Here is a 14280-nt window from a genome sequence, read left to right as displayed (position 1 = left end):
AAGTTAAACGCGGTAAGTTCACTTTCTTTTTGAATGTGTATGTTTAACCCACACATGTAGATTTTGTGTATTGTGAAGATAATTTCTTTAATATTTTTGTAGACTTATTTTTATATGTAATTTTTTTATTTATTTATTTCTAAGGTTGATTTTCACCCCTACATTACCAATTATATTCGGTTTTTAACCGCGGTCATATCGATTTATTATTACTCGCGTTCTCTCAGCTTAATTTTGTTATTATATATATATATATATATATATATATATATATATATATATATATATATATACACACGTTTCGAACTTTCTACTCTTATTTTCATTTTTTTATATTTATTCATTACATTAAATCTTGTCAATAGATACGAAAGAAAAAAACAGATTGACTAAAAAGGTGAAAAAATTGACTGAACTATTTATGTCAAAAAAATCCCGATGCTTCTACAAAGTTACATCAGTCATAGTTACAAGTTGATTGCATCAATTGTGTTACAATATCCCAAGTAACTGATGGATTGGATATCAAATTATTTTTAGAGGTTTTTATTTTAATTTTAAACGGTATGTTTTTGTTAAGCCACTTCCTCGTTTTCCAGTGTATGTTATGTGTTTTTATGTAATCTATCGGTGTACCTAGTTCGAGTTGTTTGTATTTATTCATAACGTTGGCATTAACTGCGATTTGTATGGAATTCCGATGATTGTCACAAGACAGCACTGCTTTAATTCCATATAAATTGCGGTTAATGCTAACGCTATTAAATTAGTAAAAAACTCGCACTCGACACACAGACTTTAGTAAATGTTAGCGCTTTGTGTCTTGACTTCTGTCAATGTCATTCATATTTATTGTTGTTTTAACTGTCAAATGTAGTTTCTAATGTTATATATTATTATCTGTGTTAATTTTAGATAGTAGATGTTATGGTTTTTGTATATCATAATGAGTAATCTCAAAAAGTCAAAGTCAAAAATCTTTATTCAATATTGAAGCGTTACACATACTTATTGATTGTCATAAATCTACCACCAGTCCGGAAATAAACACCTCATACCTGAGAAGAACCGGCGAAAGAAACTCAGCGGGATAAAATAGCACAGTATAATTAAATAATAATTAAAAAAAATAGCACGCACAATTACTTTAGATAAACATTTTATTTTAATTAACTTATGTCGTTATATTCAAGCTGTTATTTATCTGATGTCTTAATTTACACTTACTCACACAGAACACCACATATAACAATATAAATCAATGAATATTTTATCTTATCAACAGAAAAATTTCAAATATATATTTTATTTTTTCATATTTTTACTATAGACATCAGTTAGAACATGAAATCAAATATAATACTTAACGTAAGCTGTATTTTAATTGCTTGTCAGTGGTTACCCATACGTAAACACACACGCGCATCGTCCCTCTCACACATGTCAAATGTCTCTTTAGGTAAATGCAAATGTTCGTTAGTTAACAGTGAGGCCATCTTTATGCATATTTACAACATAATGGAACAGAACCGTTTATCATAAATATACAATGAATGTGTCAATTATGTTTCCATAACGGGTCGATGAATTGAGTTCAGATTTACAGACTTAAAACGTGTCAACGATTGCGTATACATTAGTCGAATTTTTGTTTATTGTCTACTTGTAAAAGCCTTTGACTGCCTCGTTGGTCTAGTGGCTTGATGTAAGGCCGCAGACACGGAGGTCCTGGGTTCAATTCCCAGGTCGAGCCAATAAAATTTATTGGGTTTTTCTATCAAAAAACTCTCAGTAGCAGCCCGGAGTCTGGAAGTTGGAATTGTGTACACTCCCGTGCCTCGGAAAGCACGTAAAGCCGTTGGTCCTGCGCCTGAACTATTTCCGGTCGTGTCGGATATCCATCCCATCGGATTATGAGAGTTAGGGAATAGAGAGTGAATCTGTGTTTGCGCACACACTTGTACACCATAATATATCCTGCGTAGTTGGCTAATCTCTCCTGAGATTGGATGCCGTGGCCGAAATCGTTCAGGAGGACATTATTACTTGTAAAAGCCATTTGTATAAGATATATCTTGATTTTAATTACACCTATCCAGGTAGTCTGCTCGAAGTTACTACCGAAGAAAATATTAAGCTACATTTTTCTGAGATAAACAAAAATATTATTATTCGATAAAACTAAGTTTTTAAGGATCCTCAAAGTGAACTCAGAAGTAATGAAGGTAGGAGCACTTCTCTGGAGATGAAAACTTATAATGTACATTTCTTTTAAAGTATTGTATAAACTTGAAAATTTGTTTCGTAAATAGACGTTTTTTTTTATATTATCAAAATGAATTACTTTGCGTTAGGGCCATTTCCATAGATACTAGCCACTCATCACGTATTCTAAACAGTAAGTACTTAGTATTAATATGGGTTCTGGTTTGAAGGGTGAGTGAGCCAGTGTAATTATACGCACAAGAGACATAATATCTTAGTTGCAAATGTTTGTTAATTACACTGGCTCACTCACCCTTCAAACCAGAACAAAACAATACCAAGTACTGCTGTTTTGCCGTAGAATATCTGATGAGGGGGTGGTACCTACCCAGCCGAGCTTGCACAAAGCTCTACCACCAGTAGCAGCAGTACCACTTACATGTATAATATGTAATTCGCCCACATCCAACACGCATTGGATTAGCGTGTTGGAATAAGTTCGAAACCTCTTCAATGGCAAATGTATGCGTTACTTTCCTTTACATATGTTTTAATTACAATAGTATTATATTTTAAAATACCAGCATGAATTAAATTATTTTATAAAATATTTAATGCCAATAATAATGAATCATAAATAATTCAACTTTTAAATAAACCGTGCATGTGTTGGTGAATACATATCATTTACGCACACATATAAGTATCTCATTAGCAGCAACTAGAATACCCAATTAGTGGTTTAGAGAAAACACTCCGTTGCTGTTGAGTGTACAGAGCCTAAGACTGCCTTCAATGTATTTAACAAAAAGTTTTGAATATGGTTAAGCATTTAAATTTAGCTTAAAAATTAAATGGATGAATATTGTTTGAAATAATTTCTCCGAAAATTAAAAAAAGTATATTTTATATAATTTTTTTGGTTATTTGGAAATCTTTATTATTCCATTTTCAGCCTTATTTTTTTAATTTATTTTAGTTGTTTGTTTAATTTTCTTAAAAACACTACAGTACAGTAACAACCGGCGAATGTCCCACTGCTGGGCTAAGGCCTCCTCTCCTTTTTGAGGAGAAGGTTTGGAGTTTATTCCACCACGCTGTTCCAATGTGGGTTGGTTAAATACACATGTGGCAGAATTTCAGTGAAATTAGACACATGCATTCCTCACGATTTTTTCCTTCACCTTCAATGTAATGAGATGAATTATAAGCACAAATGAAGCACATGAAAATCAGTGGTGCTTGCCCGGGCTTGAACCTACGATCATCGGTTAAGATTCCCGGGTTCTATAACCACTGGGCCATCTCGGCTGTCATTGTCACTATTTAATCTGAGATGTTATACTGCTAGTGCTTGTAATTACACTAGCTCACGAACCAGCCAAAATGACTGTTTACAGTCGAATAACTTATGACTGGGTAGTACAGACAGGCCTTAAGGTTATAGGTCATATTTAAAGCATTACTAGTGATTTTTTATTCAAAATAGGCAGACGGACGAGCGAATGGGCCACCTGATATAAATGGTTATCACCGGCCATACACATTGGTTCTGTAAGAAATAACTTTTTTTATATAAACCGAAAAAGCAAATGACTCCACTCCACCTGTTGGTAAGTGGTAGTGGAGCCTAAACGTGACGACGGCCAGTTCAGTCAGGAAGAATGTTCTGCACTAGCTGCCCCCGCCTTGCCAGACAGGCTTGCAAAAAGCCCTGCCACATAGTAAAAAGTGAATATTTTGTCGATTACTCTTTGTAGAAGCTATGTTTTGAACCGGAGGTAATTTGAAATGTTATTTAAAATTGTAAAACAACTTAAGAGCTTACTTGAATTAATTTTATTTTTACATATTATGTTTAATTAAGTGAATTCCGTTCCTTTTAGGCTTGGAATTTTTCCACCACTCTAATGCGGGAAGGTGGGCTTTCAACTGATACAAGCATATCCTGATATTTTCTTGTTTGAGCACGAGATGAATTATAAATACATGAAATGCCGCTTACTTCAACCCACTGTCTTCTTTTTAGAATGTCATATCTAACCCCTGGGACATCTCGGCTTAAATAAATTAAAAAAAAAAACATTATTAGAATGTTAATAATAAACTAAACTCTATAACATATCCTATTTCAGCTATTAGTGCCGCTTCGATAAATTGAGAGCGTTAATTTATAATGTGGGTAGCGGTGGGCGGGTTGTGGGCAGACGAATTTTATTTTATATACTTTATTGTTCTTTTTGTTATTATTCTTCGTTTTGTTTTAAAACATGAAAACATAAAATATATACTTAAATATTAAACACATAAAAATCCAATGGCGTCTGATTTATGCGTTATAAGAACATGAGATATTGTAATTAGTTAAATTTAAGTTGTTCAAAGTTCTGTTTTTAATCATTTTTGTCCAACTATTTATTTTCTGCTTCTTATTTGTAGTAGATATTAGTGGGACTTGATTGGTTTATGTGTTATTTTATTTTTATTTAATATTTCTGTAATTGTGTTTTTTGTTGTAGCATATAACCTAAGTCTACTCACCTATTACCCCACACTTTTCTACTTGAAAGCAGTTATGAAATAAATGCCAAATACTGTCTATGAAATCATGTGTTGACGATATTTATATACATTTTCATTGTATTTTTCTTGATATCTGATTATAAAAACAATATTGAATTCATTGGTCACATTTTATTTATTTATTATAATATCAACACCAACAAAAAGTACACTAATAAACTCAATTGATAATATTATTGTTTCAGATGATGAGTTCGGAGAGAAATCCGTATCGGTGCTATTGGATGGCGAAGAATCAGAGCTCATATTTATTGACCATCCCAGCACTGAGATGTCGGTAAGAATAAAACCATGTATCAGTAACAGCCTGTTAATGTCCCACTGCTGGGCTAAGGCCTCCTCTCCTTTTTGAGGAGAAGGTTTGGCTAAGGCCTCCTCTCCCTTTTAAGAAGAAGGTTTGGAGCTTTTTCCACCACGCTGCTCCAATGCGGGTTGGTAGAATACACATGTGGCATAATTTCAATAAAATTAGACACATGCAGGTTTCCTCACGATGTTTTCCTTCACCGTCAAGCACGAGATGAATTATAATCACAAATTAAGCACATGAAAATTCAGTGGTGTTTGCCCGGGTTTGAACCCACGATCGTCGGTTAAGATTCACGCGTTCTAATCACTAGGCCATCTCGGCTTGTACCATGTATATTGTTTTATAATCGTTTTAAACAAAAACAATTTAAGTGCATTTTGGTTAAAATATGAAAAATTACTAAAGATTTAATAGAGATACATACACACACGCATACATACAGTTATTTTCAAACATGCAAAATATATGTATGTAGTTAAAATTAAACTGGAAAGCAAAGTTTGTTGAAATATAAATTTTCAAAAATCGAACCCAGTGCAGAATTTTCCAAATGACAATTTAAAATAAAAACTATTAAAAATAAGATTTTAGTTGATGTAAAAATGTATTTGTTTATTCGATGTACTGTCCCAGCGAAGTAAACGATCTGACAGCATTAAGGCGCCATTGTATTCATTATAACGTATGGATTGAAAATGACGCTACGTGTTATCATTTTGTTTCTAATAAATAGGGCAAAGGTCGTTACCCTTTATCACACGTATTTTCTTGTTTACGTCATCAAACGGGTTCATGACAAGAGAAAATTCGATTTCAATTTGCAAGTTTGGCATTAGTAGGATTTAATATTAGTTAGTAGGTTCAAGCGAGCAACCAAGTAAGGCTTATTGAACATACTTGTTTTTAAATTAAGATTATTAAATATATATTCATAAGCTTAGTGTAGTTATCTTCTTCTGCCTAGCGTTTTCCCGGCCTAGTAACACCAGGGTCCGCTTTCCTGCATCTATGCCTCCACTTTGCCCGATCTAAAGCGTCCTCCTTAGTGAGATCGTGCTCTCTCATATCGTCCCTCACAACATCGAGCCAGCGCTTCTCGGGCCTGCCGCGGGATCTAGGGCCTCCGACAACAAAGTTCAGGCATCGGTTCCCGACATAGTCTGGTGGTCTGCGGCTAATGTGGCCAAACCAACGCAGACGGCTTTCCTGCAACTTATCCGCTACATCGCAAACTCCAAGGCTACCACGGATGTGCTCGTTACGAATGCGATCTAGTCGCGTAACGCCACACATCCACCGCGGCATCTTCATTTCCGCGACGTGAAGTTGCTGAACGTGTCTCGCGAGAGCTGGCCATGTCTCACTGAGTTATGAAATACATTTAAGCATCTGTTTCTAAACCAATAATAGTTTGTTATTAGAGACCTCAGCAGTCATTGCATATTTTATCTGAGATCTAGTAATGATGAATATGCTATATTTACAATATCTGTAGTAGGCTACTTCGTTAATTATATTATTGCCGGCCAAACGTAATAACCGCAAGGCTCTTAGAATGCATTCAGCAGCTGCGTCTTTTGTTTTTGGTAGGATAATGAATAGGTAATGAATGATAGTTGTGATTTCCACTTATTTTTCTCACATGACTGCAAGTAATAAAAAGTGTTTTCAAAATTCAATTTTCGTCATCAAATTGTTTTTAATTTTCGTCTTAATTAAATGAATAATTCTGCCAGAACGCCGCATTGCTAGTAGTATTCTAGCATAAACTTAAAGAAAATATTTTTAACATTAGTGTAAAAGGGGTAGTTTTATTAATGGGACGGAAGAACTTTCGCCAGAAACTACAAATGCTAACACATTTCCCAAGTTCAAAAGTTCCCAAGTTCAAATACTGCCCAGTGACGTCAGTGGATGTGGAGCGATCGTTTTACACACTTATCTTATACTGAACATTTGGAATGATACTTGATTGTTAATATTTACAAAAATGATAAGCAATTGGTAATTTTGTTGTATTATATCATATATTAGTTCCTTACATATGAAATTAGCGTTTTGTTATACTGACCACTTTGATCTGAAATATCTCATAATTTAACCGTCTTATTTTATACCTAAATCTTCAAAGAATGACGTCTTAAAAACATATAGACGAAATTTAGTGACAGTTTTATTTTATATATGGATTAAACTTTCAACAATATGATAAATCAAAGATCTCACACTGCTGAGACAAGCTTTTATCCAAGGATCATAAATTTACTATCCTTGTCTAACGATCGTCTGCAACTCAATGGCAATGAACTAAACATTTCTTTATAAATATCTAACAACGTTGAACTAATTGTTATATTTAATTAATCATTAATTAAAAGTTACAAGTAACAAATATCGATGAAATCCAACGGCATATCAATAAATCTCATATAAAAAAAAGTTAATAAATAAATACTAACTAACGACGAGCCGTATGTCGTGGTTGGTACATACTTGTCTTTTACGCCGAAGGCTGTGGGGTCGATTCCCATCCAGGACAGACATTTGTGTGCATGAACATTCCCTGAGTCTGGGTGTAATTATCTTTATAAGTATGTATTTACAAAAGAAAAGTAGTATATGTAATATATCAGTTGTCTGGTTTTTACAGCTCTATTTAATTTGGGATCACATGGCCGTGTGTGAATAATGTCCCTGGATATTTTTTAATATTATTATATTAGTAAGCGATTAGATACTATAATACATTATATAATAAATAAAGTAATAAAAAAACGTGCCATATTAAATGCAAATTTTATAATATGTCTGTTTCAAAATATAATAAATATGTTGTTAGGACTACACAGAACAATTAGCAAATTTATTTATATATTTTACTAGAGATTATAAAAATGTTACACGAGTTCATAAGAGTAACATCACTTTTCCGAATAAATTTAATTTAGCGGTTATTTTTATTCTCGTTTTCTTTTTAAATCATTTTAAAAAGCGTGAATATATAGAAAAGCTAAAATTAAATATTTCTATTAAAACCTTTTTAGTTAGTGTTTAACGTGTTATATTTTCGGTCTGTTTACATTTTTAATAAAATGAAATAGAAGTTGAATAAGGTTCACACATTATTATTTTTTTTTTTTTTTTTTTTTTTTTTTATAGAATAGGAAGGCGGACGAGCATATGGGCCACCTGATGGTAAGTGGTCACCTACGCTCTTAGACATTAGCATTGTAAGAAATGTCAACCATCGCTTACATATCCAATGCGCCACCAACCTTGGGAACTAAGATTTTATGTCCCTTGTGCCTGTAATTACACTGGCTCACTCACCCTTCAAACCGGAACACAACAATATCAAGTATTGCTGTTTTGCGGTAGAATATCTGATGAGTGGGTGGTACCTACCCAGACGAGCTTGCACAAAGCCCTACCACCAGTAACTAAATATTATTTATATTTAGAACATAAATATTACGTACAGGACTGCCTCGTTGGTCTAGTACTAGGCTTGATGCAAGGCCGCAAACCTGGAGGTCCTGGATTCAATTCCCAGGTCGGGCCAATAAAAAGGTTATTGGGTTTTTCTGTCAGAAAATTCTCAGTAACAGCCCGGAATCTGGAAGTGTGTTCACTCCCTTGCCTCGGAAAGCACGTAAAGCCGTTGGCCCTGCGCCTGAACTCTTTTCGGTCGTGTCGGATTGCCGTCCCATCGGATTATGAGAGTGAGGGAATAGACAGTGCACCTGTGTTTGCGCACACACTTGTGCACTATAATATCTCCTGCGTAGTTGGCTAATCTCTCTTGAGATTGGCCGCCGAAACCGAAATCGGCCTGGAGGACATTATTATTATTATTATTACATATAGAATAAAAAATGTAGTAATAACGAACAAAATTTCGGTATTGGTTAATTTGTGATGCGGCAAACCATTTAGCCATTACCGACACATTTCAATTTTACTGTCGTCGCTTAAAACGTGTAATGAAGAGAATAAAGAATTTAAAAAATCTATCCTAACCTCATACAACATTAATAAAAAAAAGTTTCACAAATACACAAGAAATAAATAATAATAATATTTTCTAACTACATATAAAATATACATAAAAGAAGCCACACAACATTCATTTATTTAATTAGTAGTGATTTTGTCAAATTTCACCAATTAATTATAATACTTAAGATAAGAATACACACATAAAAGCAATTGCAGTAATAATTCATTATCCCTAATAAGAAATTTTACTAGATATAACAAATCCTTACAAATATCAATTAATTAGGGCAAAAATATAATAAGGACGCACTAGAAATAAAATATACACGTCTATTATAAAAATGTATAAACAATATCAAAATATTTCCCATAGGTCGAAAATTGTCTATCAACGTATGAACCACACGCATGCGTGGTCGTATATTCAGTGGTCGCGAAGAGTTCCTTCATCAGAGCTGGTGAACTTTTGTCCTACTTGGCAAGAGAGCAATTCACGGTGGACAGAACTGTAGTCCTCGTCGGTAACAAGGCTGACTTAGCGAGAGCAAGACAAGTTTCTACAAATGGTGAGTGATTTGCATTTATATTTGGTGGACTTTAAATTTATGACTTTACATTTATTCATGACCAAAGTTAGCATAGTTCAAATGAAGCACTTGATAGTTAGTGGCCAATGAATATGGAGTAGTAGGGCTGGATAATTCCTATCACCGTATCCTTGAATGGCCGTAGAATAATACCACTCTACCTAGTCGCTAAAGGTTGTATATTGTGCGTTTTTTTTAACCCCACCCAATTTTCGAATATAATATGTAATTGAGCAAACATAAAAATTTAAAAACCTTTAAAATAAAAAATAATATATATTAATTAAAAAACAAAGCTAACTTTCTCGGTCTAGCGCGTAATTATATAAGATTTATTCTTGCAGAGGGCAAAGCCCTGGCGACGTCAAGGGACTGCAAGTTCATCGAGACGTCATCTGGAATCCAGCATAACGTGGACGAGCTGCTTGTGGGCATCCTGAAGCAGATACGATTGAAAGAGAGCCGTGATAAGAAACACGCAAAGAAAAGTGGGAAACCGGTAAATATTTTCATATTAAGGTCATTGCTATTTTTTTTAAAATAAACATTATTTAATACAAAAACATTCTTAAACATTGTTTTTGGAACAAAAATAATGTTATTAATAATACGACAATGGTTTTTTATTATAATTTTTTTTTATTATGTCGTTTTTATAATTAAGAAATTTAATTAAATATCATTGGTTTCAAGATAAAATACAGTTGGTTCAAAGAGTGAACTAAAACAGAATATTTTATATGTAAATTTATAAACTTCTTATATAGAAAAAACTAGGAACCTTAATTTTTTTTTAGTTTCCATAGGTATTTTAGGTCTTGTAGTTCTATTTATTTGTGTTCTTAGAAATTACGTCCATATTTTGAGTTTTTTAAGTACATTTTGAATAATTTGCACTAACTGTTTATTATATTTACTCCGTAAAAGCTCTGTTTTTTCGGCTGAGTACAACAAAGTACCACATCAATTCAAACTGAAGTTTCTTAAGAACCGACTAAGGGGTTTTTGTTAAGCGCAAATATCAATCGAACACGTAAGCCGTCACGGTTTCAATCCACAGCAAAAGTATTCTCCAGGAATACGTCAGGCCATCTTAATACTAAAACGTTATACGTTAGCGTCAGACTGTTCGTAAAAGTCTGTAAAATCCATTCTATATAGTTGATAGACTGCGCTCTCTTCTATATAAATTGGGTAAGAGGAAATGAATGATGAAAATATTTAAAGTAATAGTTAAAATTTAACATACTAAGTTTACTGTGGAAATACTAACACGTTACAATTAAATATACAGCTTGAAGCAATATATTATTATGGTAAAGAAGAAAATGAAAGAAAAAACAATAGCCATTTGAAGATTTTAAAGTTAATTGAGTTAGACACTTCAACGCTATCGCACTGATACGAAGTCACAGACCGACACCTCCTAAATGTTATCCAAAAAAAATTTTACTTTATATTTTTACTTGCGCCTTTTCACGCGCCTCAGTGTCCGGCACACGCCACCGATGGCTACCAGCTTCATAAAACTCGGACAAAAGGAAGACAGTTAAAATTATTGTGTCCATTGACCTCTCATAGCGGCCATCGTTAACTACAGCCCGCGGTGCCTGCAGTCGATGGCACGTATAGATGATATAAGTTAGTTTATTTTCGACAATAGACATTTATCTCCTTGTAAATTATAACCAAACGCTTTGAAATACTTTCACTTATTTTAATGTAAAGTGTATTATTAATATTGTCTTGATGTCTGTGCCAAAAATGTGTATTTGACGTTGGAAATATATTTCACACTCTTATCGCAGATGAGAAGGATGAATAAGATCGTTATAAGAAGTAGGTATGTTGATATAAAAAATAGGTTTCATTTCTAGTAAATTATATAAAATAGGAATTCTCTTGTTTTTTGCACAGTTACAAACCGTCTCGTTTGTCCTTAACTTAACTGTGAAATACATAAATACTTTTATGTATTACAAAATAATAAGATTTTATACAGTTCACATTTAAAAAAACAAAGCGTTTAAAAATTTTTTAGGTTATATATTTTTGTGAGTTTTTTATTCCACCATAACTTTTAAATACCTATACAGATTTCGATGTATGGGATATCGTAAGGATCCTAACATATCCCGATTAAATCATCGCCATAGACACTGGCTGCAAACTTTTATGTTTTTGACAGGGGACAGTCGTGCTTTTTAAGTTTTAGCCAGTATTTGTTATTTAATTTAACCTCTTCAATTAAATAAATGAAATTCATAAGAAGATTCCCTGCATAAGTAGACATTCTATTTGTTCAATTAATTAGATCATACTTGATAAAATTTCATTAAAATTAACGAAAGAGCTTCTGTCAAAAGCTCGACATAAGCCTTTGTTTGTAAACGTTTCTTCCCGCGATACTTTCAAGGTAACAGCGCCGATGGAAATTAAATTTTGCTTGAGTAAATTTTGACACGTTTTCTGTGTCAAAAATTTTATGTTAATACATATAGAATTGTTATAATAGACTTATGTTGTTGAAGAACATAAGGCCTTAAAAGTACCTTATAGGTGGTGGTAGTGGTGGTAGCTGTTTCTAATTTGACAATCATTATGCGAGTGTAGTGCTTCTATGTTTCACTTGTGGTAGAGCTTTGTGCAAGCTCGTCTGGGTAGGTACCACCCACTCATCAGATATTCTACCGCAAAACAGCAGTACTTGGTATTGCTGTGTTCCGGTTTGAAGGGTGAGTGAGCCAGTGTAATTACAGGCACAAGGGACATAACATCTTAGTTCCCAAGGTTGGTGGCGCATTGGTGATGTAAGCGATGGTTAACATTTCTTACAATGCCAATGTCTATGGGCGTTGGTGACCACTTACCATCATGTGGCCCATAGCATATGGGTTCGCCTTCATATTCTATATAAAAAAAGTTAAATAAATGATTTTGATTTGATTTAATTTATATTAGTATTATATACTTAGTTATGTATTAAATATATATACACTTTAAAAAAAGTGGTTATACAACAATACAACAGACAAACAGACAGTGAAAATCATTAAGGTAGGATGACGGTAATTAGTACTAAAGAAAAACTTTTGATAATTAAATTCAAACCGACATAATAATAGATTTTTAAAATATAAATAAATTAACGACCACATACATATATTTAAAATAATGTTAACGGTTTATAACGTAGTTTTATTAAACGGTTTTATTTAGTTTGCTCTGCTTTAAACCATGTAAGATGGTGTTGAAAAAGAATATTAATATTCAGGATTAGATACTTATATAAAAACAGTTACACATATTTTGGAAATAATTTATTTTCTCTGACCACAGGATGCAAAGCCGTCGAAGCTAGCCAGTTCCCGCACACACATATCACTCAGCATTGCTCGGGAACTCCTCCAGAAAATTTGTATTAATGACATATCGAAATCAAAGTCATGCGAGAATTTACACGTCTTGTAAAATCCTATCCACTTTATTTCAAAGCGCAACTCCAATATTAATCATTTTTGGAATTTGAAGTTTTTATAGAAGGCTTAAAAATGGAATCGATTGAAATTAATTCACCCACAATTCTAATGGCAGAAGAAAAATACGTTCCCATTGGAATGCCGTATACAATGCAGTAAATTGAAAAGAGAACAATACTATATTGGAGGAAATATGAATCAATACCAAATGATAGAATATTTATTTCGAATAAATATTTAGTCTATTTTGGTCATATTGCTAAGCGACAACTCTATAACCTCGAAATACGGGTAAGGTGGCTGCCACTAGAACAGCCAAAGAGAATAAATAATAGTTTCAAAATTATTGTTAACAACGTGACGGTGGCTTTTCAAGATAAAACATGATTACAAGCACTGAAGAAGATCGACGGCCAAGAAGATGAAGAAAAAATTGATAAAAATGTATTTGATAATAAGTTAATGTTTTAAAAGAATCTTGTTGAAATTCTATGCCTATTATCCTATTGAGGATCTTTATATGTAAGAAACAATTCTTAAAGGATTTTTATGTATATTAAGAACTAATTATGAGCTGATTTCGTTTTCTTTCAATCATTTCTTTTTTTATGAATAATTTTTGTCTTTATAATTTTTTTATCTACAAATAAGAAATTGTAGATAAATGGTTCCAATAATTTATATTGACATATTGTAACAGTCTTCTTTGGATAAGGAGGACCATCTCTTGAACTAAATATTTCAGGCCCTGCGATCTCCGGATACCTCAAAAACCATGGCTGTCCAGTCTTCAAAAATTCTACTTTTGTTTTTTTTTTTTGTATGATTTTTTGTACTTTATTTAATATTTCTTAAAGAGCTTCTAGTATCAAATTATTTCTAATAGCGTCTGTTTGTTCGATAAAATAAAAATAACGATAAGTTCTCAGGTTTTATGCGAAAAGTAAATCTTCTCTTTCTGTCAAAATAGACGTGTATTTAGTAAGTGAGACGAAACCTATTTTAATTAAAACTCGTTTCATAGTGGTTATGAACATAAGTTCAATCAGAATACTTATTAATTCATTATTTATATGTAGATGAATGTGTTTCTTGTTATTCCTATAAACGTTCTACA

At 32.9% G+C, this 14280-nt stretch overlaps 1 protein-coding gene across 1 annotated transcript in view; it reads left to right on the top strand.

Annotated features, from left to right (window-relative positions):
• Positions 1–13155, top strand: part of LOC126777184 (uncharacterized) — a 101952-nt gene extending 88797 nt beyond the window's left edge. Inside the window, exons 6-9 of the mRNA XM_050500150.1 lie at positions 4974–5065; positions 9471–9663; positions 10029–10183; positions 13024–13155. Of these exons, the coding sequence (XP_050356107.1) occupies positions 4974–5065; positions 9471–9663; positions 10029–10183; positions 13024–13155 (572 nt within the window). The remainder of the gene's footprint in view (positions 1–4973; positions 5066–9470; positions 9664–10028; positions 10184–13023) is intronic.
• Positions 13156–14280: the final 1125 nt, after the last annotated feature.

The sequence above is a fragment of the Nymphalis io genome, chromosome 22, assembly GCF_905147045.1.
Source record: "Nymphalis io chromosome 22, ilAglIoxx1.1, whole genome shotgun sequence".
Classification (NCBI taxonomy): Eukaryota; Metazoa; Arthropoda; class Insecta; order Lepidoptera; family Nymphalidae; genus Nymphalis; species Nymphalis io.
Note: the sequence above shows the minus strand (reverse complement) of the source record. Positions and strands in the feature narration are given on the sequence as shown.